Here is a 26712-nt window from a genome sequence, read left to right on the forward strand (position 1 = left end):
AAAGCCCCCACCTGCTGCTTCACTTGCACCCAAGCCGCGGCCGCTTCAGGTGGGAATTCTCCGCGTCTCTTCTGATGCCCATGCTCCAGCCTCGGCGTCGCCGTTCTGCACGCCAGAGGCTCAGCTGCTCGCTCCGCCAGCTTCCTCTGTTCAAAGGAAGCGGCGCACCCGCCGCCATAAACTGGACATTGCTGAGCAACTCACAGTGGTGAGTGACAATGACTTTTATTCTCACGTCCCATCTGACGTTAAAAGTAATAAACTCACCTCTGATCCGTGGGGAACTTCCCTTATGGATGATGACATTGATTGGGAAAATTATTTTCATTCAGCTCCCTGGGAGGGGGGTTTAATTAAGGACAAGTCACACACTTCAAACCCTTCAAACTCTACTAAAACAAAGACTGTAAAACGTGGTGGAAAAAGTGCAAAATTCATTTTTGATAAGTCTGTTTTTGTTGACCCGGTACATTTTAACCCTGAGCCTGCCCATTCTAAGACTGTTGTTTTTCTGAGCCTGCTCCTTTGCCTACTCGTGTTCCTGCTCCCAGGGCAGCTCGGGCCCAGCGTACCCCTGCACCCGTATCCGCTCCTCGGGTGGAGGAGCTGCCCAGCCGTTGCTGGTGCCTGTTCCGGCCCCAAGGGTGAGGGCAGCCGTGACTCAGCTTCCTCCTGCACCCGTACCTACTCCCCGGGTGGGAGCAGCCAGTGTCTGGCAGAAGCCTGCACCTGTTCCTGAGTCCACTGTAAGCTCAAGCGAGGCTGTCCAGCCATATTCTTCATGTTCAGAAGGCTCAGAAGAGTTAGCTCAGCCACTGTCACAACTGCCATCACTACAACAGCCACTACAACATGTATTACAGTCTTTTGTTCAGTCATTAGCCCAGTTCTTAGCTCAGTCTCTAGCACAGTTATAAACTCCATTACCTGCTCAGTCATCCATTCTGTTTCCACCTCAGTTTCTTGCTCCATTGTCTGTTCAGTTATCAGCTCGGTCATTAACTCTGTCACCAGCTCAGTTAGTAGCTCAGCAACCTGCTCAGTCACTGCCATCCTCTGCTGGAAGCTCTTGTGAGCTCACTCAGCCAGTTGAGGACAGCGTCGTGCTGACAAAGCCTGGACAGACTGTTTGCACTGCACAGCCCCAACCGTTGCATCCCAAGCCGGCTGCGTACCCTGTGCAGCTACAGTTGGCATCCGCTGAGCCAGAGGTCTCCGCACCTGCTGGCTCTGCATCTGTTTCCGCTGGGGGTTCAGGAGAACCTCTCCAGCCCTTCCTCGTCTCAGCTCGAGGGCCCGAGGAGCCCGTCCAGCCTCCTTCTGTTCCACCACCTGCAGCTTCAGCTTCTTCTTCGCCTGGTCCAGCCTCCTCTGCGTCGGCCTCGCCTGGTCCTGTGGCTGCCACGCCGCCGCCCAAGCCACGTTCTGCACCTCGGAGTCGCCGGCCGCTTTCCGGGCCACCAGCTGGACGCCGTCGAGGTCGGCCCCCAGAACTGTTTCCCCGTCGTTGCTGCCCGCACGGTCGACACCCTGAACTCCTCTGTTCCTCGTGAACTTTTTGTTTTGGACTCTTGGTGCTCCTTGTGTTGTTTTGTTTCAGTCCCTCTGCCCTCCCTGGTTTGGTTTTCTGGTTTTGTTATAGTTAGCACCACAGTAATTCTGGTGATTTGGTAATATTAATGCCCAGGTACTTAACTGTTTTAGTTTTCCCGTCTAAATCAAATTCATTCCTGTGTTCCTCTACAGGTGTATGATTAAAGTGGATCATTTGTGTCTTTGTGATGTTAAGTTTGTATCCTGAATACAAATTAAACTATCTAACAGCCCCAGAAGTCTGGGAGGGATGTATCCAGATCACTAAGAGATAACATAACGTCCTCTGCAAACAGGCCTATTTGTGCTCATTATATATAATGATCTCTTTTAACCTCATCTTTTCAAATTGCCTGAACCAGTGGTTTCATATATGGAGCAAAGGGCGTGTTGCTGAGGCAGAAGCCCCGCCTGTAGCTGCATTTAGAGACACAGACTTCCTGTTTCTACAAACCATAAATGACCAGCATCTGTCTTTGTCTCATTGTTTCATGTGTTACAGGTGACCTGTATCTGACACATGAATAAAATGTTTTTGTACCTAAACAATAACTTGATAAATACATGAATTAAAGATATTACCCCTGCAGTATGTTGGACAGACTGTCCGCGGTGACACTCTGAGGTTTGGGTCTGAAATATCTGCAGGTTCCTCTTTGTTTCTCTGCTTCTTTCCGTCAGTTTGGTGGTTTTACTGAGACAAGCAGTTTGTTTTCCTGTGAACTCCCAGTAATTATCTTTGAACAGAAACATCACAACACCTCAAAATGTAACATTATACATATAAAAGAATGAGAGAAGTGGGGGCAAAGCAACCACGTGTGAAGCATCATTTCACTGTTAGATACACCGTATGACGGGGAAAGCAAACGCTGGATGAAAGTTACTGATGCAGTTACACATCGTTGAGCCAAGTGTTACAGTTACAGGAAGAAAATATTTTTCAGTTTGATTACGAGACGATGCTGTGAAGCTTCTGAAGAGTTTAAAGGTGAAGTTAGTATGTTGGTCACTTCTTTGACATCTCATGATATAATTTTGAGGGTGTGTCTCCCAGCCCTACCAGTCAGACTTCTTTTTATTCCATATATGGCATTAAATATGACAGATTCATGAACACCATGATGTATGTTTTTCATTGGTAACATATAAGAAAGCAGGAAGTGTCTTATAGCCACAGTGCTCAGGCTTATCTGCAGCTTTCTGCCACTGACGGCTCATTTCACTCTTGTGTGTCTCAGCCATGTGGACACAGCAGACAAACTTCTTCTTTTTGGCCACAGGTGAGATGCATTTGACATCACTGAGTAGTTTTCTTGTTGCTACACTAACAGGATGTGTGAGGGCTGTTAAACGTGTTGGAAGCTTTTCCTTCCTTTATACAAGACTTTTCTGAATTCTTGGCAGGAATTTTACCAAAGTACGACAGTGTTTTAATCGTAGGGGATTTTAATATTCACGTTTGCTGAACAAATACGCCGCTGACCACTGATTTTTTTTTAAATGTTATAGACTCTTTTAATCTTGTTCAGTCAGTCAAAGGCCCAACTCATGAAGGTGGTCATACCCTGGATCTCGTACTTTCTTACGGCCTGTCACTCTTTGACATTGCAATTTGTAACATCAATTTTTCTGACCATATGCCTGTACTGTTTGAGCTTCCTCTTTCACGTCAGTCTAGTACATAGGTGTCAAACTCTGGCCCGCAGCCTAATTACATTTGGCCCGCGAAGCCATACCAAATTACTATTAGAGCTGGCCTACTGGTATTATACAGCTAATATATATATATAAAAAAAACACCCAGCACGCCCCTGCGGGCGGTTTATCCTTCAAGCTCGGGTCCTCTACCAGAGGCCTGGGAGCTTGAGGGTCCTGCGCAGTATCTTAGCTGTTCCCAGGACTGCGCTCTTCTGGACAGAGATCTCCGATGTTGTTCCCGGGATCTGCTGGAGCCACTCGCCTAGCTTGGGAGTCACCGCACCTAGTGCTCCGATTACCACGGGGACCACCGTTACCTTCACCCTCCACATCCTCTCGAGCTCTTCTCTGAGCCCTTGGTATTTATCCAGCTTCTCGTGTTCCTTCTTCCTGATATTGCTGTCATTGGGAACCGCTACATCGATCACTACGGCCGTCTTCTTCTGTTTGTCTACCACCACTATGTCCGGTTGGTTAGCCACCACCATTTTGTCCGTCTGTATCTGGAAGTCCCACAGGATCTTAGCTCGGTCATTCTCCACCACCCTTGGGGGCATCTCCCATTTTGACCTCGGGACTTCCAGGTTATACTCGGCACAGATGTTCCTGTACACTATGCCGGCCACTTGGTTATGGCGTTCCATGTATGCCTTGCCTGCTAGTATCTTGCACCCTGCTGTTATGTGCTGGATTGTCTCTGGGGCATCTTTACACAGCCTGCACCTGGGGTCTTGCCTGGTGTGATAGACCCCAGCCTCTATGGATATATATATATATATATATATATATATATATATATATATATATATATATATATATATATATTGTTTAGTATTAAGCTTTGCTTGTTCCATATTCAGTTTTCCAGCAAAACTTGTTTGAGTCCATAAGAAAAGATTCATTCTTATATCTGGAGGAAGATTTTTTTTTCAATAAATATTAATGTTAGCCCGCGACTTTGTTCCAGTTTTGAATTTTGACCCACTGTGTATTTGAGTTTGACACCCCTGGTCTAGTAGATCAGTTGTGTCCAAACTCCGATCTCATATGATCAATTCAAATACAGCAGATCGTTTCACCTGCTCCTATAAAAAATCTAAATCACGCATTACCTGCTAATTGGTCCTCCAACTTATGATACCAGATACCAGAAAATACAAACTGGTATGTAGAAAAGCGGAACGAAAGTGAAAAAAGGACCGACTCCAAGTTTCATTTGAGATTCTTAGAGAATCATTTTCAAGCTACCAGAAAGCAGTAAGAGCAGCAAAAACAAAGTATTTTTCTAAGGTGGTATCCAACAACTATCATTGACCTCGTATTTTATTTGGTATTATAAGTTCCATTCTTAATCCTCCCACTAGTGATTCTCACATTGCAGCGAACATAACATCTGAGAATCTAATGAAATTCTTCATTAATAAAATTGTAGACATTAGGTCTCACATCATCCCTCCCATTTTTGACCCATGTGTTTATACTCAAACGTCTTTGATCACTCCCAGCCAGTGTCCCTTGCATTACTTAATGAAGCAGTCAGTAACTTGAAGCCCTCAAAATTTATTTTGGATATTATTCCACCTAGCTTACTGAAAGATGTTTTTGACTCAGTCGGTACATGTTTGCTTTCTATTGTTAATAGCAGTCTGGGTCCGTCCCCTCTGATTTTAAACATGCTGTGGTGGAACCCATCCTTAAAAAGCAGAATCTGGACGCAACAATTTTATCAAATTACAGACCAATTTCTAAATTGCCCCTTTTGTCAAAAGTTCTGGAGAAAATCGTCCTTATCCAGCTCCAGGCCTTTTTAGATCAACACAACATTGGTGAAGTGTTCCAGTCTGGTTTTAAAACTCACCACAGCACTGAAACTGCTCTTTTAAAGGGTTTTAATGACCTTTTAACTTTTACTGACTCCGGAGACCCTGCCATCCTAGTATTATTAGATCTCAGTGCTGCTTTTGATACAGTAGATCGCAGCCTTCTCATCTCTAGACTGGAACAACATGTTGGAATAAAAGGGATTGTTTTGGAATAGTTTAAATCCTGCCTATCTAATTGAACCTTCTCTGTTAAACTCAGACTCATTATACCCAAAGACTGTGCTTTCTTGTGGGCTCTATCATTGGCCCAGCCCTTTTTTCAATCTAAATCCTTCTGATGGGCTCAATTTTAAAAAAATATGATATCTCGTTCCATTGCTACGCAGATGGTTCTCAGATTTACGTTCCCCCGAGACGAAAATCTGTGAATCCTCTGAAGGGTCTGTTTGATTGTCTGGAAGATGTTACGGTATGGATGGCACTAAATTTTCTCAACCTAAATGAGCAGAAAACTGAGGTCATTGTTTTTGGTGCTTGTGACCATCTTGACCTTGGCCCTCTACAGATCTATAAACTCATTGCCCTTGCATATGGACCTCTCCAACACTGGAGACTTTCAAAAGCCGTCTGAAGACCTACTTTTACTCTCTGGCTTTGAAATCAAGATGATACTGTTTCTATTGTTCTTTCCATGATTCTATTTTCTCTTCATCTATATTCTATTTTAATTGGTATGTCTTCTGCTTTGACTATGTCATTGTACAATACTTTGGTCAACAACTGTTGTTTTTAAAATTGATTACTTCTTATCTCAGCATGTTTCACTTTACAGTCCAGAGAATAATCAGCCTTATTTCTCTTTTCTACAGTCTCTTGTGTGTCAGCTGCTGCAGGTCAGTCGTGTTTGACAAAATGAGTCTAAATGATAAAGTTTGGTGTAAATAACATGACATAAATACTGTGCACGCTCTTCTCTCTTCTGTTAGGGCCTCAGTTTAGATTAGCTGGGTCTGGGTTGACTCCCTGCTCTGGAAGAGTTGAAATCTATCACAATGGCTCCTGGGGAACAATCTGTGATTACTACTGGGACTTAAATGATGCTGAGGTGGTCTGCAGACAGTTAGACTGTGGAACAGCACTGAGAGCCACTACAAATGCTCACTTTGGTGAAGGAACCGGGCCGATCTGGCTGCGTCGTGTGAACTGTTCAGGACATGAAAGGTCTCTAAGTGAGTGTGATCTCAACAGATATTGGCCCTACTGTGGACACAGTGAGGACGCTGGGGTCATCTGTTCAGGTGAGAGATGTTTGGTTGTTATGGTGTGTCAGATACTGTGAATGCATGTTTGTGTCTGTACTTTTTATCAGTTTCATCATCCACTCAGTGTAGTTTAGTCACTGCATGCTGAGCAGCAGTGGAACTGAGCAGGTCAGCGTACCATGAAATGTGAACACTCTTCTTTCTTCTGTTAGGGCCTCAGGTCAGATTAGCTGGGTCTGGGTCGACTCCCTGCTCTGGAAGAGTTGAAATCTATCACAATGGCTCCTGGGGAACAATCTGTGATGACTACTGGGACTTAAATGATGCTGAGGTGGTCTGCAGACAGTTAGACTGTGGAACAGCACTGAGAGCCACTACAAATGCTCACTTTGGTGGAGGAACCGGGCCGATCTGGCTTCGACATGTGGGCTGTAACGGAAGTGAAAGTTCTCTCAGTGAGTGTGATCACGGAGAGTTTGGGGCACCAGGCTGTGGACACAGTGAGGACGCTGGTGTCCTCTGTTCAGGTGAGAGATGTTTGGTTGTTATGGTGTGTCAGATACTGTGAATGCATGTTTGTGTCTGTACTTTTTATCAGTTTCATCATCCACTCAGTGTAGTTTAGTCACTGCATGCTGAGCAGCAGTGGAACTGAGCAGGTCAGCGTACCATGAAATGTGAACTCTCTTCTTTCTTTTTCTTCTGTTAGGGCCTCAGGTCAGATTAGCTGGGTCTGGGTCGACTCCCTGCTCTGGAAGAGTTGAAATCTATCACAATGGCTCCTGGGGAACAATCTGTGATGACTACTGGGACTTAAATGATGCTGAGGTGGTCTGCAGACAGTTAGACTGTGGAACAGCACTGAGAGCCACTACAAATGCTCACTTTGGTGGAGGAACCGGGCCGATCTGGCTGCGTCATGTGAACTGTTCAGGACATGAAAGGTCTCTAAGTGAGTGTGATCTCAACAGATATTGGCCCTACTGTGGACACAGTGAGGACGCTGGGGTCCTCTGTTCAGGTGAGAGATGTTTGGTTGTGATGGTGTGTCAGATACTGTGAATGATGGAGAACAGTCTGTGATGATGCTCTGGTTGTCTATAATGAGCTGCACTACAACACCAGTTTCTACAAACACCATAAATATGCTTCTCTTCACTGTGAGTCTCTTCACACAGACTCACATTGTACAGTTATGGCCGTGAATGTGCTCGCACACTCACTCCTGGAGCCCTAAGTTGAGATGCTGTCTAAAATAATCCATCTTTTATTAACATTAGAACACAGAAAGTTAATGAAACATTTAAAGTGAGACATTTTAATATTTAGGCATCAAACGAGGAAGCTTCCTGTGAGCTGTTTCAGGAAACTCTACCTGAGAGGAGACCCTCCTGCTGAGTCTCTGTGATCTGGATCAGCATCTGAAGATGGATGAATAACTGAAATGTATATAATGCATGTAAAACCTGGAACATATCAGCTGATCATAAGCTGTGCTGAGAGGGAGGGGTTAGTTTTTGATGATGATGGTGAAGGTGATGGTTTAAAATTCTTTAATGCAGTGAGAAAGTCAGAGGAAGACGTGAATAAACGTGAAATGTTTAACGTCCACACTGGCAAACTGGTGCAGACGGTTTCAGGTCTTCATTTTGTTCTGTTTTACTACAGAGTCACTGCAGCAGCCCAGAATCCACCTGAGATATGATGGAGGACACGTGCAGGGACACGGAAGTGCAGAGATCACAGGAGGCTCCAGCTTTGAGTTTACCTGCTCCATTAACTCCAGCTATACTCCAGACCGTTTCAGGCTCTTCTTCTATGGATCAAGTCAAATGTACATAGAGCCTGCAGTCAACCACTCAGCCAGCTTTAGTTTCCCTGCAGCTGAGTATGAACACCGGGGCAACTACAGCTGTGTGTATGAGATAAATGTGTCATCAAGGACATTCACTTCTCCTGAGTCAGCACCAATTCATCTCATCATCACATGTGAGTAGAAACATCAGTCACAACATGAATCCATGAGGTTAAACTTTACAATGAGTGTTTGTACTTGTAGTTATAGAAGTGTTCTTTACTTTAATGATGAAATGAAATGTAGCATAAATGTTGTTACAGATGTAGTTACAGATGTAGTTACAGATGTTGTTACAGATGTAGCTACAGATGTAGTTACAGATGTTGTTACAGATGTTGTTACAGATGTAGTTTCAGATGTTGTTACAGATGTAGTTACAGATGTTGTTACAGATGTAGTTTCAGATGTAGTTTCAGATGTAGCTTCAGATGTAGCTACAGATGTAGTTACAGATGTAGTTACAGATGTTGTTACAGATGTAGTTACAGATGTAGTTACAGATGTTGTTACAGATGTAGTTACAGATGTTGTTACAGATGTAGTTTCAGATGTAGTTACAGATGTAGTTACAGATGTAGTTACAGATGTTGTTACAGATGTAGTTTCAGATGTAGCTTCAGATGTAGCTACAGATGTAGTTACAGATGTTGTTACAGATGTTGTTACAGATGTAGTTTCAGATGTAGCTTCAGATGTAGCTACAGATGTAGCTACAGATGTAGCTACAGATGTAGTTACAGATGTTGTTACAGATGTAGTTACAGATGTAGTTACAGATGTAGTTACAGATGTTGTTACAGATGTAGCTACAGATGTAGCTACAGATGTTGTTACAGATGTTGTTACAGATGTTGCTACAGATGTAGTTACAGATGTTGCTACAGATGTTGTTACAGATGTTGCTACAGATGTTGCTACAGATGTTGCTACAGATGTAGTTACAGATGTTGCTACAGATGTTGCTACAGATGTAGCTACAGATGTTGTTACAGATGTAGCTACAGATGTTGTTACAGATGTAGCTACAGATGTAGCTACAGATGTAGTTACAGATGTAGTTACAGATGTTGTTACAGATGTAGTTACAGATGTAGTTACAGATGTAGTTACAGATGTAGTTACAGATGTAGTTACAGATGTAGTTACAGATGTAGTTACAGATGTTGCTTTGCATTAGTAAGGACAGTGTGTGCATTTCCAGAGTGCTACAGCTGAGGCTGACTGAATGTATCACTGATATGAACTCAGAATATGAGCTGTGTGGTGTGTCTGGCTTTCTGAGAGGCGGCACTTTTTATTGATCACAACAACAAAACAGTCTGTGATCATGGCTTAAATGTTGCTGAGAGTCGGAACCTGAACAGGACGAGTTTGATGAAGATCAGAATGAATAAAAGTGTTCAAACACTGATGTTCAGTCTTCTGTGTTGTTTCTTTTGTACCCAGATCCTCTGCAGCAGCCCAGCATCTCCCTGACGTCTCCTAATGGAGGACTGGTCTGGGGTCCTGAAGGTGCAGAGATCACCAAGGGCTCCAGCTTCGTCTTCAGCTGCTCCATTAACTCCAGATATACTCCAGGACGTTTCAGGCTCTTCTTCTCTGGCGTGAACCTCACAGAGCCTGCAGTCAACCACTCAGCCAGCTTTAGTTTCCCTGCAGCTGAGTATGAACACCGGGGCAACTACAGCTGTGTGTATGAGTTACTGCTGCCATCAAGGACATTCACTTCTCCTGAGTCGGCACCAATTCATCTCATCATCACATGTGAGTAGAGCACAGGACTCAAATCCAGATTGAACATACATGTTGTTTCAACAGCTCTACATATAAATACAAAGATGTATGTATAGATACTTGTGACTACAGGGTTACTCTGCTGTCCACTGTGAGGACTGCTCCTCTTCTACGACCCTGTTTAGATCTGAAAATTGATGGAAAGACGTTTTAAACCATTCAACATGTGAACATATGAAGTTTTCAACAAGCTGACACGAAGCACCTTCAAATTTTCTAAAGAGCTTGGAAAGAAAGTGAAAGACTTTTCACCTCTCATCCATGAGGCGTCTTCACTTCTAAGTCCTTAGAGAAACAGGACGTCATCCTCCGTTATGTGGCAGGTTTATCAGAGGGACTCAGGAGAGTCTCCTCCAAGCACGACGTCCCAGTTTAGACTCAGCCACACACTCAGACACAAACTGCTTCATCACAAACACAAACTCAACAACGTAGCTGCAGTGAGGAGCGCTCAGACCTCTACGCTGGAGACACCAAACACTTCATAAACACACAACATAGAAGAGCCACCTCGACAGGACAAGACTCAGCTGTACGTCTGCATCTAAAGGTCAAAGGTCACTATTTGAGGATATTTTGGACAGAGAAGACAGGCGGTTTGAAAGAGGAGTCCACTGTGATCCTTGAACAGAGGGCGGGGCTTGGACACCTGGCACCTATAATCCAGTTTTCAGATGCTCCCCAGATGCCTTTTTTCTCACCTTGGCTCATGTGATGAGTCACATGATTGACCACCATTACCTGGATGAATGACAACCTACACAGACATAACTGCTCATACAGCATCACTTTTCATGTTGCAGATTTCCCAGAAACATGTTGTAATCGTTTTCTCTCGTAGTTCCTTGGTGGCTGCTGGTGGCGTCAGCAGTTCCTGGGATCCTGGTGCTCCTGCTGGTGGTCTGTCTGGTCCTCTGGAGAAGACGACGAGCCAGGCGGTTTGATCCCCACGTCCCGATCCAAAGTCTGTGCTCATGAGAACAAACAGTATACAGTGGAAATAAGTATCTGACACTCTGTTGAAGTCACCATTTTAACCTTTTAGAAATAAAGGATCAGTTTATAATTTCATAATTGATCATTTTATAGCAGGTTTATTTTAACAGTGGAAGACATTCTGTCCCAGTTACAAATAAATGTGCATTTTAGTGGGAAATGGTCATTTATATAGCGCTTTACTAGTCCCTAAGGACCCCAAAGCGCTTTACATATCCAGTCATCCACACATTCACACACTGGTGATGGCAGCTACATTGTAGCCACAGTCACCCTGGGGCGCACTGACAGAGGCGAGGCTGCCGGACACTGGTGCCACCGGGCCCTCTGACCACCACCAGTAGGCAACGGGTGAAGTGTCTTGCCCAAGGACACAACGACCGAGACTGTCCAAGCCGGGGCTCAAACCGGCAACCTTTCGATTACAAGGCGAACTCCCAACTCTTGAGCCACGATCGCCCCGTAAGGAAAGAAGTGTTTGATCCTCTTGGACTAACTGTTGTTGACAAGCTCAGCTGTGAGATGTTTCCTGTAGCTGGTCACCAGGTTTGTGGACGTCTCAGCTGATTTTAAACTTCTCCTCCGTGCAGAGGATCCTTAAGGTTTCTAGAAAAACTTGAGCTCTCTGGAGGTTTTCTATTGGATTAAAGTCAGAGACTGACCAGGCTGCTCCATGGCTGTAATGTGTTTCTTCATGACTCACTTCTTGATAGCCTCAGTCGTATGTTTTGGGTCAAAACTCGTCCATGAGGCTTTTCCCTGCCTAAGATTTCCTCTTTCCCTCAGTGCGATGCAGTAATTCGTTCTTTTCCATTCAAACAGCTCAGATTGGCCTCATCAGAATCGTTCATGTGTTCATTGGCAAACTTCACATGGACGTGAGCTCTTCAGCAGGAGTACCTGTGTGTGCTGCAGGGTAACGTCCCAGCTGCTTGGAGATCCTTCATGAGATCTTCCAGTGTAGTTCTGGAGTTACCCCTCACTGTTCCATCCGTTTGAGAATAATCTCACACACAGGTCTCATCTTGTCTTCAAGCTGCTCGCTGATGTTCCTGCAGCCCACTCCAGCTACAGCAGAGGTCAGCAGTCTGTCCCCGACATCCTCACACAGGCTTTTGTGCTTCCCACAGTGGTGAGGCTGAAGTCAGGCTGGGGCTTCGGGTGTAGTTAATGCTGGCTTGGTAACCGTTAATCAGTAAAATGCACATTAATTTGCAGCTGTTTGTCTTTCATAATGAAACTGGACACATACTGCTCATTATGAATTCAACAAGGAATCAAATATTTGTTTGTTTCATGACGAAAACCATTTTCTGTGTTTTTCTGTTCATATTTACTGACTCAGTTCTGCTGCTTGTGTTTCAGTGGCTGCCACAAACAGATATGAGGAGGAGGATGACGAGGAGGAGGAGGAGGAGGAAGAGGAGGATTACGTGAATGTTGAGCCGGTGAAGATAAAAAGGAAATGTGCAGAGCAAGCAGGCGTGTCAGACGAGGAATCTGACGATCACAATTATGTCAACATAGAGGATGAATTTGAAAGCACTGATGAGGAAAATGATTATGTGAATGTAACAGATGGAAGCTGAACAAACTGGACATCTTTGCAGGAGAGCAGATTTACCATCATCACTGGACCTGCTCATTTATATTCTCTGATTTAGTATTTTTCATATTCTTTGGCCCCTCTGTGGCCCCTCCCCTATGCAAATGGCGAACAATCAGCCATTATAAGTTGTCATACTTTGAGAATAGCAGACAAATCAACACAGCAAGAAATAGAAAATACATCGGTGCAAATTATAAGTCTATATCATGATGTGCTCTGTTTTTGTGTTTGTTGTGGGTCTGTAAATGTTAACACGTTAGCGCCGTAATCACAATTAACGCGATTAAAAATTTTAACGCAATCGACCCATCTGGAGTGCAGAATGGTCAGACTTTGAACAAACTGCCCAGAATGCATTGTGTTAAATCCTCCCAATTCCTTTGATCTTTGGGCTGAAGGAAGGACAACACTCGGTGTAAATGCTCAGTCAACAATCATTTTATTCCAACACTTCTGAGCATAAACCATCCGGAGGGGAGATGAGCGCGGGAGGGTGTCCGCCTGATCTCGAAGTGTCTGAGCGTTTCTCACATACTTCTAGCTTCAGCCCCCCTCCGCCTAGTCATGGGGCAGAAAACCTCTCCGGTCTCTGTTCTCTTCTAATCAGACAAATAAGGTCCTGACTCTCTGAAAACAGTATTTCTTATAGCTCAGCTGTATCGTGCATCATAAACAACATCATTCATTCACAATAAATCAGCAGTCTGATGTAATACAAATCGGTTTAATAAGTGTCATAGTTATCACCTCTGCAGGAGAATAATGCAAACTAAACTACATAATAATTTCACAATCTTTAATTAGGGGTCTAAGATAATATATAATCTCACAATTCCCCCTTTGATCTCTTTTTAAAGAGATCACTTACACCTCATAATCCAGCGTTGCCCTGAGGCCCTCTGTCCCCCTTTAACGGGTGGAGCATATGTGTGATGACCTCTGTGTTTGCGCAGTTCAGATGCAAGAAAAACTATGATTACAACAACAATAGTTACAGATGACACTCCCATCACTCCCCAGTTCTCCCACAGCTTTATTTTGGTGCTCCAGTTTCCCACCCCCATCTTGGTGCCACCTTGTACCTTTCAAACGTACTCAGACTAGAACCTCTGTCCAAGGAGCTTTTAACCTTCACTTTATTGCTGCAGCTACCAGTGTCTTCCAGTCGGGTGATTCTCTGCTCTTCTTTCTTCGACCTCCGGGGTTAGACCACCCTTCGGTCGTTGCACAGATCAGGGGATTTTTCTGCCCTGATTTCAAACAGTGATCTGTGTATTCAGGGGTCACCGCCGTGTCCCCCTTTTTACCAAGAGCCTCTCGAGCCTCGTTGGTCTGGTGTTCCTAGTTTTTCGCCAACCCCTTCGTGTTTATTGCTGTGTTTATGGGATCCATCCTCTCGAGGTGACTAGCCGGAGCCCAAACGCCATGACACTTCACCCCAGTTGCTGTCTCGGCCGTCTCTGTGTCTGTGTCTGCTGCGAAGGATCCTCGTATCTCCGTGACCTCGTCTGGTGTCTGTTCCTTCCTCTGTAAGAGACAGAAAACCAAAACACCTCTCTGCCTAGCCTTGATAATCTAATGTTATCCATTGTTCTTCTAGTGATGCAAATTTGGTTTAGAATATCATGTTCAGGACTCTCTGACCCAGAGACTTATTCTACTCATAATCCATGTGTGTGTAAGCGTGTTTGCATCCTCTGCACTCAAAGTCAATGTCTACAATATATCAGTCCGGACATCTCGCCGAACGAAGCTTATGATCCAATGTTGTCAGTGTTTGTTTTATGTGTGACTCCTCCCACCAGAGAGTAGCTGTGGGTTTTTCCCCCTTTCTCTTTTAGGAGTTGGACACCTGGGCGTGCCTGCTGAGTAGTTGGGTGGAGTCTCTTCCTGTCCTTGGATTGGATAATTGGCTAATCACCTCCAGTATTTAACTACCAGATGACAGCCGCCTGGCCCCCTCTCTCTACTCGCCGCCACCATCCAACAAATAGCATGTGTTTCTGAGTCATTGTTTCATAGTGTCTTTGAATGAATGAATGAATGAATGAATGAAGGCTTTATTGGCCACATGCAGGTTGCCCCACAGTGGAATAGAAACCCCCCCAGACTTACACACACAACAAAAACATCACATGGGAATACAGGTCGGAGATCGGCAGCGTTTGCCTATTGATTTGCAAGTATAGCCGTGTGTGTGTGACTGGTGTTAGTATCTTAGTTTTGTAAACAGCTGTAAATAGATTTGTAAAATAGCAATCGTGTATTTTGTTCACCTTGTATGTATTGTTCACTGCAGCAGCCTAGTAGGCGTGAGAAGAATTACGTTTTCTCCTGTTTTTTGTTAGAAAGTTAGGAAAGTGAATTGTCTTTTGGTTGGTTTTCATTTGTGTAGGAAAGCGTAGGCCATCAGGGAGTTTTGTTTGTTATTTTTGGCACTGCTCACTGCTGAAGCAAATAAATGGCTGCTTAGCATTTTAAAAGATTCGACTGTTTGTGTTCTTTCTTGGGTGGTGCTGAGTGGGGCCAATTTCTTGTTGCGTTCAATACACGCCTAGACTAAGGCTACGTCCACACGTACCCGGGTATTTTTGAAAACACAGATTTTTCTATGCGTTTGCACCTTTCGTCCACACGTAAACGGCGTTTTTGGTCACTGAAAACGGAGATTTTTAAAAACTCCGGCCAGGGTGGATATTTTTGAAAACTCCGTTTTTGCATTTACGTGTGGACGAGAAAAACGCAGAAAACGCAGCGTCAAAGGTGTGCGCATTTTTTGACGTCACACTGTGCGCCATGTTATTGTTTCGGTGAAATGAATTTCTACAATACTGTTACTGTTAATTGTACTCTCTGCAGTGTTTAAATGCTTACATATACACACAGTTACTGTCCCTCCACACATACGACTCCGTTCTGCTTCTATGCCCCAGCTTTGTTTACTTTTTCCCACCGAGGCTTCTAGACTTCTGATTGGCCAACATTTCTACACGGTTAGGAATATATCGCCACCTGTTGCTTTGGCATGTTCCTAGCAGCGTTTTCCTTCATTTCTGTGTTTACATGTGGACGGGATTATTTTTTAAAACGAAAACGGAAAATATCCGTTTTCAAAAATACCCGTGTACGTGTGGACGTAGCCTAAGAACGTAACAGCGGGCCTTAGGTTCGGCGCTCTCCGTCTCCGCTGCATGAGATCCTTTTCCTGCTGCACTGTTGACATTTTCAGGTTGTTGTTGTGGGTCCAGCTGCTGCAGCGTTTGGTCAGGGTCACGTCAGAGGTGGTAGAGGGGAGAGCAGGAGTCCAGGTCAGCCACGGCTTCCAGGGCCGGCAAAGCAGCCTGTAATTAAACATACAGAGGAAAAACAAAAACAGACGAACAGGAAAACGATGTTGTGTTGGCTGTGTCACAAAGAGAGGGGAGAGACACCGGGCCAGGCCGTGTCAGCCTTCTCTCCCCTTTTTTTGTTTTTTTTCTCACGATATAATCAACTCATAGCCCACCAAGCTGACAGGACAACGCAGGTACATGTTTAAATTCTTAAGATCATGTTTAAAAGCACAAAAGAGAATTTTCTTCCGTCAGTAACTCACTTGTGTTGTTCGATCAGCAGGAAACTTCTCACAATTTGACTCTTAACCACTGAATTTGTTGTCTCATCACTGGTTGGTCAAACCAGTCTCTTTCTTTTCTTTTTCTTTGAAGTTAAGTTGTTGTCCTGCAACCCAGAGAGTTTATTTGTTAGTAGTGGATAAACTTCATCATTTGACAACAGGTGTAGGTTAAGTTTCCCTGCTTTAACCTTGCCGGCGTTTCCTTAAAAGGAGCTTTTCTCTCACGTTTCTCTGCTTGTGTGTTTTTGTTTCACCTTTTGTTGCGATGCTCCGGACGCTTTCCCAACCTCCACAAGTCCGTTGGCCCCAAATTTCAACCCGATTTTATGAATTACAGCTTCTCTTAGTTTCTCCTCTACTTCTCTCCTCTGCTGTCGGTTGCACAGCTGCTGATTCTTGCTGGGTGTGGTTCCCATCACTATCATTTTGCTCTGGTCGCTGTGCTTGTGGTGGGCGGTTGGTCCAGGTCCGTAGCCTCCTGTATTAACACACTAAGAGATTTATTTAATATCATTTTCATCACTGTTAAATAGACCAGCAGGCAACACGCCCACCTTTACAGCACAAACGCCCGTCTCACAACACAGTCCTCTCTCTGCTTCTCCATAATCCTCCACTCTCCCTTTATTTCTCCTTTCTCTACGTCAGATTTAAAACCCAACATCTTTCACACCACCACTCACCTCTTACTGTTTTTTTTTTTTACACCACAGAGTATTGCACCTAATTACGCCCGTCTATCTGTATGTGGCTCCAAATTGCCCTCTTTTTCCTCTTTCTTATTTAATTTTGCACACTCGTCAGGGGACGGGCACACAGCAATCAACAGTTTCCGCCACTGAAGCGAGTAATTCAACCTTTTTTACCTAATATAGAACTCAACCTTAGATGTCAAAATATCCTCGTTCTATTCCAGAATAAATGTAAAGCCGTGATTACGCGGCAGCTTCAGTGTTATTCTGTTATTGTTTGAGAGCCCTGAGTCCTCAGGTTATAAGTACGGTACGGTGGGGGAACCAACCCCAGGACTAAGCTTTTTAGGCGTCCTCACCTCCAAGGTTGCTATCCTACACAGGAAAACGGAGAGAGTAATTTTTAACATTATTTTCCCCTAAAAGAGTCATTTTTACTCATTTTGGATTGTAATCGTTTCGATTGGCCGCCACAGTTGGAGCAAAAAAACAGAGGAAATTCTATTGGAGTAATATGGCATGACCACGCCCACTATCCCGCAGTGGAACAGAGACAACTGTCAGCGATGAGCCAGGTAGGTGAGCCAAGTGCTCAATAATGATTGAATTTAGGATAAAATGGGGAATTTCTGTTTATCTGAAAGGTCTGTAAGTAAGATTACAGCTTGTGGCTCTTGCATGCCTTATGTTAGCTTCTGCTAAATTAATGTTGTTAGACTACTCACAGACAGCATTAAGGTATATATCACTAAACTAAGTTTAGCATTGCTCAATAGCTGCTTTAGGTAGTATAACTGACCAGGGTAGTGTGTTTGTAGCAAATCCAGTGCACCAATGTTTTATCCAAAGGTCGGTGAGCACATGTGTTTTACTCCAAACTGAGTCGTGAAACTTTTTTACCTGATGTTCTGTTAGTGTGTGTTTTATCGAGGAATGACGTTTGTGGATGTTTCACCTGTTCAGTTTGCACGTGTGGTTTACTCTGAGTCACATACACGACTGTTTTCGCCTGATCGTTGGTTAGGATCATGTGTGTTTAATGGAGAGAGTCTTGTATGTGTACTGCTGTTAGTTTAGCAAGCACGTGTGTTTTACTCGAATTGAAAAGCATACATGGTTGCAGTCTGCACAAGTGTGCAGTTTTAAATGTTTCTTAAGCCTTTTGTGTTTTGTTCAATTTTGTAAGTATTTGTAGTAAATCTAATTATTTAAAAATATCCTTTTCATATCATGAAGGATGCGAGCTGTGCATGTGAAGTGCAGAGAGCAACAGAAGTGCATCAGTTTTGAGGGCCAGCTGACCTACAGATCATTTCTGGAACACGGTGAGTAAAAAAGTCAACGTTTCCTGCGTGTTTCATGGTGTGAATCAGTCAAGCTTTGGGATGATGTTATAATAGCTGCTATACCAACTGTTTAGGTTTATTTTGTTCAATTTATTTAATTTCACTTTCTTTGCCTTGTTCTGGTGTTTATTTCAAATGTATAATGCAATTTTATTATGTTCACAGTTGCCAAGAAGTTCAACATCCCGAACATGTGGCTTCTCTAAGATACTTGATCCAACTGTGAAGGATATGAAGATCCTGGAGGGGATGGAGTTACGATTGCCCTGCATGATGACCCAGTACATGGAACTACTGCCCAAGTTACTACTGACAACCTTGGTCTTCACTGTCTGTTTGGTTTTCTAGAGTCATTTAGTGCCAGATATTGTTGCCACTTTTGTCTTGCTGAGAAAGACGACTTTCAGACAGTTTACAGAGGATTCACCCAAGATAATCATGCAAACTCAAGCACTTCATACTGAACAAAACATGGAGGCAAATCCCAGACTGCCTCATGTGATGGGTGTTAAACAGTCTTGGATTCTAAACTCATTGCAGTGCTTCAATACATGTGAAAATTGTTGATATTATGCACGATATCTTGGAGGGAGTCGCACAATATGAAATGAAACTGATTATGTTACATGCAGTAGATCAGTACACAACATCAAAGGACATGAGAATTAAGAGCTTTAACTACGGCTACATGGAACAAAACCACCTACAGTGAAGTTGGGAGAAACTCAAATGACTTGGAGTTAAATGCCATCCAGTCCTGGTGTTTAATCAGCATCTACTACTCATCTCTGGAGACTTAGTTTGTCCAAACGATCAGCACTGGTATCATTTCATGATGCATTATCGTACATGTATACTTCAAACAGGACCACTTTTGCATAGCTGGTGCATACGCACGCATACTCCTGAGACCTGAACTCTTCCACAGCAGCATTTTTAATTCCTCTTTGATATTTGGGCTGATTGGGGCCCGATGAATGTAAAAACAAAGAAATACCAGATTTTTTTTAACCTTATTTTTGTTTTTAAGAAAAATCAGAGCCACATGTGAGGATATTCATTTTAAAATGTGATAGAACAGTAGCAGCATAATGTCCTCGTAAGTAGATATCAGGCCCTTGTAGAGCAAAATTCAGTATTTTGGTCTAAATAACCCAAAATGTGATGTCCACATATGTGGACGGCAGGTCCCAGGAGGTTAAATAAAACAATTGAAAAGTTTCAAAAATGTAATTAAAACGTTGACAACAAAACATCAAAGTGCTTTTGCTTTCAGTTGGCAGACATTTGACCTCAAGAGACTGCTCACACAGCATCACTTTTCATGTTGCAGATTTCCCAGAAACATGTTGTAATCGTTTTCTCTCGTAGTTCCTTGGTGGCTGCTGGTGGCGTCAGCAGCTCCTGGGATCCTGGTGCTCCTGCTGGTGGTCTGTCTGGTCCTCTGGAGAAGACGACGAGCCAGGCGGTTTGATCCCCACGTCCCGATCCAAAGTCTGTGCTCATGAGAACAAACAGTATACAGTGGAAATAAGTATCTGACACTCTGTTGAATTCACCATTTTAACCTTTTAGAAATAAATGATCAGTTTATAATTTCATAATTGATCATTTTATAGCAGGTTTATTTTAACAGTGGAAGGCATTCTGTCCCAGTTACAAATAAATGTGCATTTTAGTGGGAAAGAAGTGTTTGATCCTCTTGGACTAACTGTTGTTGACAAGCTCAGCTGTGAGATCTGCAGTGTTAGTCAGTGACTCTCTGCTCCCGTATGGGATCAGAACGATGCCACCTTATCCCACAGTCCAGCCAACGATGCGATTCACATTCGTATATACGCAGCTAATCCACGTGGTTGACAGGCTATGGCAGCGTCCTTATGTGCCGACACCGGTGTTTTAGCGAGCAAAGCGGCTGATGTGGAGTGAAGCCACGTTAATTACAAGGGCTGTGTCCCAATCCAGAGACCGCACGCTTCGAGTACGCGTTTTGAGACCTATTACGTCACAGCGACGCGACGACAGCTGTCCCGTGTACTCCAAATGCGGCGTCGATTTCCCCAAATATCAAGCGTGGTCGGGTGCACGCTTCGTGGTCCCATATATCCCACAATTCATAGCGCGGCGGTGGGTGTGGATAATTTTGCCGCAAAATCCGGCAGAAGGGAGCGGCCGAAGAGTGAACTGTCAAAAGTAAGTACTGAATATGACGTCACTTATTTATGTGCGAAAGTTTAATAACGAAGAACATTAAAGCATTACTGTTGGACACATGTCGGCAAAGTTACAAACATTAGTGATGTTTGTACTGTCAGCGTTAACTTGGTTTTAAAGCCTCTACATATATATATAGTCGACCTTAATCTGACAGAGAATGTGATGATTTTATGGATAATTAAAGTCAGTCATATATCCACAAACACAACAAGCTGAAAGTCAGTGATGCTGCTCGGTTTGCAGTCCTGAACATCACGGCACAAGCAGGATTCACTGCACTGTTAATGTGAGCTATGTTATATTGCTGCCTCTGTTCGGTGGTGTCGAGCTAAACGCACTTTAACGTGTGTTTGAACGAGCTGACGGTTCACTCGTTAAGCTGAAAGAAAGATGCTTTAATCACAGCAGTCACACATGTGTCCACTGCACCATCTGGAACTCTTCTTGTTTACACTCGTAATAACACAAACACTAAATCCTGCTTCTCTGGTGCTGTTGTGTAGCAGTGTGTACACCTGAGACTGCCACCTGTCTGTCTGTCCTGCACACTCTCTCTGTTTCTTTCTCTCTGATTGTGGAATAAAAGTATGAACATGTGTTTATAAGTTACACTTGTGTTTGAATCCTGCAGCTTATCACACATTTGATTTCCATGTGTGACGACTGCAAGTGTCCAGAGTGAGGACAGACTGAGGGACCCACTGCTGCACATCATCTGTGAGGCTTTGCAGCCCTGATGATCCACCAGGACAAACTCAGCAGTGTGTGAGGAAGAGGAGGAGGAAGAGCCAGCAGCAGCTGACAGACGGAGAGAATAGACAGACTGTTCCCTGTTTGTGAAGGACTGCTAGGAAAGTTTAACATAACTGTCTGTGCTGAATCAGTCTTATTAGGTAATGTTCACATAATGTGATCATCCCAGTGTTTCCAGTGTGGGAGAAAGTACTCAGGGCCTTCAAGTTACACACTATGAAAGGCAGCAACAAGTTTAATGTTCAGAAACCTAAAGTATGTATCAGCAGCAGAATGGAGCTAAAAATAAATGTTTGTTTCAGTTCTATGAAGCTTTGAGTATTTTGGATCAGTAGCTGCTGTGTTTGTTGCATCATATTGCTGTAATTGTTTATATGCCTTATATATTCTGAGGTAAGTTGATCTATAGTGTTACATCATATTCTATAAGGATGTTATGTGTTTGTAGACTTTCTGCCCAGTTTGACCCATTTAGCAGACGTCAGCCTGTTTAAGGCTCTGATATCTATTCTGTGTGACTTAAAGCAGTTATGACATGGTCTGATTTTCTCACCCAATAAAGGAATATTTCATACATCAGTCTACTCTTCATTCTATCAGAAACAGTTATCACAGCTCGTACATTTTCTTTTTACACATATATGTAAGCATTGCAGCATGCAACCTGAATCTTTACTGAAGCCCAGTGAATAACAGAGTTCAAGTTCACTGATGTAATATATCCTGTAATATATATATATATATATATCATAATAATCTGACAATAAATATAATATTGGCCATTGTCCAACAGCTGCTGAAAGTTAGGAGACCTAGCTTCTATCGGATATTTATATAGAGATCCTCCAGCTTCAAACTGTATTACCCTTCAAGGACCTGCAGTTCAAAAAAAGCGCCCCTCCGACAGCCAAACCCATCTGTTCTCCGATTGGATTGTTACATTTGTGATTGACATGACATTGACCAATCAGATGAAAGGAAGAAAAATAGGGTCAAAATTCGTACTTGTAACTTGCTGGGGGGTTTTTTTTGGCTAAGTCCACACACAAATCTTTTTTACACATATAAACTGATTTACAAGTACAAAATATTTATGACCACATTTTGAGCCCATAGTCTCTTAATTGGGACACAGCCAACGTGTACAACCATTGGAGATGTGAGCAGGACAGACGGAACAACTGACGGGAAAGTGTGGACTTTATACCAGTTTTTAAACTGTGTTGATCGGCCACGTAAAACCAGAGTCATGATAAAATATCTGCAGTGTTTGTTTTTCTTCCTGAATACTGTCGTTGTTTATATTTACTGCAGGAAGAAACGGTAAAAACGGCGTTTTATAAGGAAAACGCTCGAAATCACTCCGCCTGTGAGCAAAGACAGCCCCCCTCCAGCCTTTACTATTGGTGGAAAAATGTACCATGTGGATCAATCAAACAAATGATATGGCAACATGGCATTTAGATGTTTAGGGAGGGGCAAGTTTTAGGAGTGACGGCGTGTTTGAGATGTGAGAGATTTGCGAGGTTTAGCGCAAATCGTGTGTAGTTAGTGTGTAGTTAGTGTGTAGTTAGTGTGCAGTTAGTGTGTAGTTAGTGTGTAGTTAGTGTGCAGTTAGTGTGTAGTTAGTGTGTAAGTTAGTGTGTAGTTAGTGTGTAGTTAGTGTGTAAGTTAGTGTGTAGTTAGTGTGTAGTTAGTGTGCAGTTAGTGTGTAGTTAGTGTGTAGTTAGTGTGTAAGTTAGTGTGTAAGTTAGTGTGTAGTTAGTGTGTAGTTAGTGTGCAGTTAGTGTGTAGTTAGTGTGTAGTTAGTGTGCAGTTAGTGTGTAGTTAGTGTGTAGTTAGTGGTAGTTAGTGTGTAGTTAGTGTGTAGTTAGTGTGTAGTTATTGTGTAGTTAGTGTGTAGTTAGTGTGTAGTTATTGTGTAGTTAGTGTGTAGTTATTGTGTAGTTATTGTGTAGTTAGTGTGTAGTTAGTGTGTAGTTAGTGTAGTTAGTGTGTAGTTAGTGTGTAGTTAGTGTGTAGTTAGTGTGTAGTTAGTGTGTAAGTTAGTGTGTAGTTAGTGTGTAGTTAGTGTGTAAGTTAGTGTGCAGTTAGTGTGTAGTTAGTGTGTAAGTTAGTGTGTAGTTAGTGTGTAGTTAGTGTGTAGTTAGTGTGTAGTTAGTGTGTAAGTTGTGTGTTAGTGGTGTAGTTAGTGTGTAGTTAGTGTGTAGTTAGTGTGTAGTTAGTGTGTAAGTTAGTGTGTAGTTAGTGTGTAGTTAGTGGTAGTGTGTAGTTAGGGAAGTTAGTGTGTAGTTAGTGTGTAGTTAGTGTGTAAGTTAGTGTGTAGTTAGTGTGTAGTTAGTGTGCAGTGCAGTCAGTAGTTCTGTTGTGTGTCAGAACAATGAGGCGACTGCTGAGTGTTACAGGTGTTACAGCAGTGACACATCTGCTGCTGTCAGGCCTGCAGGTATCAGGCTGTTGTTCTCCTTCATCTCATAGTGGACAGAAATTATTTTTGGAGCGGCACAAATAATTTGTGTGGCATCAGATTTGATGCAGAACAGCTGATTGTTCTGTAAATAGTTTGAAATGTTTATTTAAAAAACACCTTGGCTGCATTTTTAGGTAAAAGCTGCAAAAAACTTTGTTTGCATAACTCAGTTACTTTTTTGAAGAAGTAACTATATAATTAATTTCCCAACATTGGTCATTATTTACTGTATTTTGCAGACAGAGTTACAGACTCTCTCCCAGACTCAGACTCATCATACAAGTCAGAGCTTTATAAATAAAAATAATTATTTTTACTTCCAATAGTGTTAACATCCTACAGGTCATGAACAAGATTTGTTTACATTTTCATTGTAGTGGGCTAAAGCAGTTAATTAAAAGTCGTCTAACATAAATGTAAATGCTGTAATCTGATTATTATTATTCTCATGTACGCTCATCTCCCCGACTATCCTGCTTTTCCTTCACTGACGTCTTCCTTTGAATACTTTCCCAAACGTCCTAATTGCACCACCAAGTGTCCTTGTCCTCTTTCCTTCACCACTTCACCTGTAGGACTGAGAACTAAAATATTTAAAATAAAATCAGGCAACACTCTGCATAAGCCCTTTAATTGTGTTGTAGAATCTGTCACATTTGGTAATGACCTCTCAAATTCATTATGCTCCTCATGCAGCCTGGTGTAGCTCAGAGGCAGAGCTACTAATCTGAAGGTTTGTGATTCAATCACTGGCTGCTGCTGTCTCCTCGGGCAGGATGCTAACCCTGAGCCGCTCACCAAATATGAATTTATATGAAATTAAGACAGAAAGCATGTAGGTGTTTCAAAAGAAGGGGTCAATGTACAGAATGCTTTGAATGCTCAGGTGGAAAAGCATGATATTAGAAGCAGTCTGTTTCAGTGAAATCTAAATGTTTTGGTAAATTTGCTCTCCTCCATAAACGTCCACATCTTCTTCAGCACACGCCTCTATTACATGTACATAGTTATTTTCATCATCACAGCTTTTATCTTTATCCTCTATTTCCTCATAATCAGCGTCAGTCACCTCCTCTTCCACTCCTTCTGCTTGCTCTGCGTATTTACTTTCAGTCTCCACGTGCTCAACATTCACATAGTGCTTCTCTTCCTCCTCGTCCTCTTCTTTCTTTTTGCCATCACACCCATATCTGGCTGTGACAGCCACTAAAACACAAGCAACAAAACAAAATCAATAAATATGAAGTTAAAAAACATTCATTTTTTTAATGAAACATTAAGTATTTGACTCTTGTTGAATTCATAGGTCGTATGTTGATTTTAATAGTGAAAAACAAAATGTCAAGAAAATCTATCAATTAAATCAATGAAGCCTAATCTTGAAAGTAGAGATAGTGTCTGTCTCCTGAATCCAAACTGGAAGCTGGTTCCACAGAAGAGGGGCCTGAAAACTGAAGGCTCTGCCTCCCATTCTACTTCTAAAAACTTTGGGAACAACAAGTACGCCACCCCTACTCTAGCCTTGCCTCACCTGCAAACAAGTAAGCAAACCTCCTCCCCTCACTGGTGCAATCTTACTCACCTTCGTCCGAAGCTCTGTGAATAACAGACCTCTCCTTCAGTTAATAGAGCATTCAAATAAAGTCAAATAGTGTTAGATAGAAAACCTTTGTCCTTCTCTCATTGTCTCATACTTATATATCATATCTCAAGTTATGAACATTTTAAAACATCTAAGTTTAACTAGCTGGGACCACGTGCTCAGTTATGATGAGCGATGATGGATGAGAGGCCATGAACTGGTGCTGCGGTTTCAGGAAGCCCTCAAAGGGGACTGGCAGCGTCTCCCGGGCCGGGCAGATCCCCGTGTATTCACGAGAAGTGAATGAAGGAAAGAAGAAAAGGGGGCATAAGAATGAGAACAGCAGATATTGGTGAAGCGGGCATATGTAGCCTGAGGCCGGAAGGGGGATCATATCTCCACTTGCTGGTTTTATTAATATCAGTGGAAGAGTAACCAGAGCCTAACAGGTGGGGCGCAAGTTACAGAAAAGTATTGTGGTAATTAATTAGTTCCACATTCGACTCCATTACATTAATAATAAATGCACATTTGCTGCTGTGGATGGTCATCACAATGGAGAGATATTTGACAGTGACGAAAAGAAAAACATTTGCGTCTAAGACAAAGAGGCAAATGCTGACAATAAGCCAAAAAGGAAATATGATGTATTCACTCACTGTGAACGTGGTAGGAGATGAGGAGAGACCCGTGTGTTTTTTATGTTTGAAAACTCTGACAGCCTGAGGCCCAACAAATTAAGAAGACAGAGACATTAAACCCCAGAGACATCAATGAGCTCTTGACTTCTTTCAAAGAAAACTTGGAGAATCCCGTCAGCAACATTACAGGCCGTCCCTTTCTCCCTGACACGGTTAAAAGGTGCATATTTGATATTTCAAGCAACACTGAAGAACTACTCATTGATACAAGCAGCTTGGAGAGAGAAAGAAAAGCATCTCAAAGCAGCTGGGACCATAGTGAGCAGGAAAACATTATTCTGTGTTGGTTTTAAACCTGCAGCACACACAGGTACTCCTCAAGAAGGCTCACGTTCATGTACATCTGAAGTTTGTCAATGAACACATGAATGATTCTGATGAGACCTGAGAGAATGTGATGGGGTTATATGAGACTAAAACTGAGCTGTCTGGCATCAGTCCACTCATGGCATTTGGACGGCACTGAAGACAAAATAAAAAATATCAGGAACAATCATCATGGAGGGGTTTGACCCGGAGCGTATGGCCAAAACTACCAATGAGTGGCTCGTGAAGAAGCCTGGCCAGTCTCTGGACTTAATCAGATATAAAACCTCCAGAGAGAGCTGAAGTTTTTATACAAGCAACGATCTGCAGGGAGAAGTTTAAAATCTGCTGAGACGTCCACAAACCTGGTGACCAGCTACAGGAAACATCTCA

The 26712-nt window shown here is 42.9% G+C and overlaps 1 protein-coding gene across 1 annotated transcript in view; it reads left to right on the forward strand.

Moving 5' to 3' along the window:
- Positions 1–2788: 2788 nt before the first annotated feature.
- LOC120734813 (deleted in malignant brain tumors 1 protein-like) overlaps positions 2789–26712 on the forward strand; it is a 59146-nt gene continuing 35222 nt past the window's right edge. Inside the window, exons 1-7 of the mRNA XM_040033805.1 lie at positions 2789–2876; positions 5987–6010; positions 6104–6415; positions 6592–6906; positions 7089–7400; positions 8048–8368; positions 9684–10001. Coding sequence (XP_039889739.1) covers positions 2837–2876; positions 5987–6010; positions 6104–6415; positions 6592–6906; positions 7089–7400; positions 8048–8368; positions 9684–10001 — 1642 coding nt within the window. The 5' untranslated portion in view covers positions 2789–2836. The remainder of the gene's footprint in view (positions 2877–5986; positions 6011–6103; positions 6416–6591; positions 6907–7088; positions 7401–8047; positions 8369–9683; positions 10002–26712) is intronic.

Source organism: Simochromis diagramma, unplaced genomic scaffold, assembly GCF_900408965.1.
Source record: "Simochromis diagramma unplaced genomic scaffold, fSimDia1.1 OVJJ01000176.1, whole genome shotgun sequence".
Classification (NCBI taxonomy): domain Eukaryota; kingdom Metazoa; phylum Chordata; class Actinopteri; order Cichliformes; family Cichlidae; genus Simochromis; species Simochromis diagramma.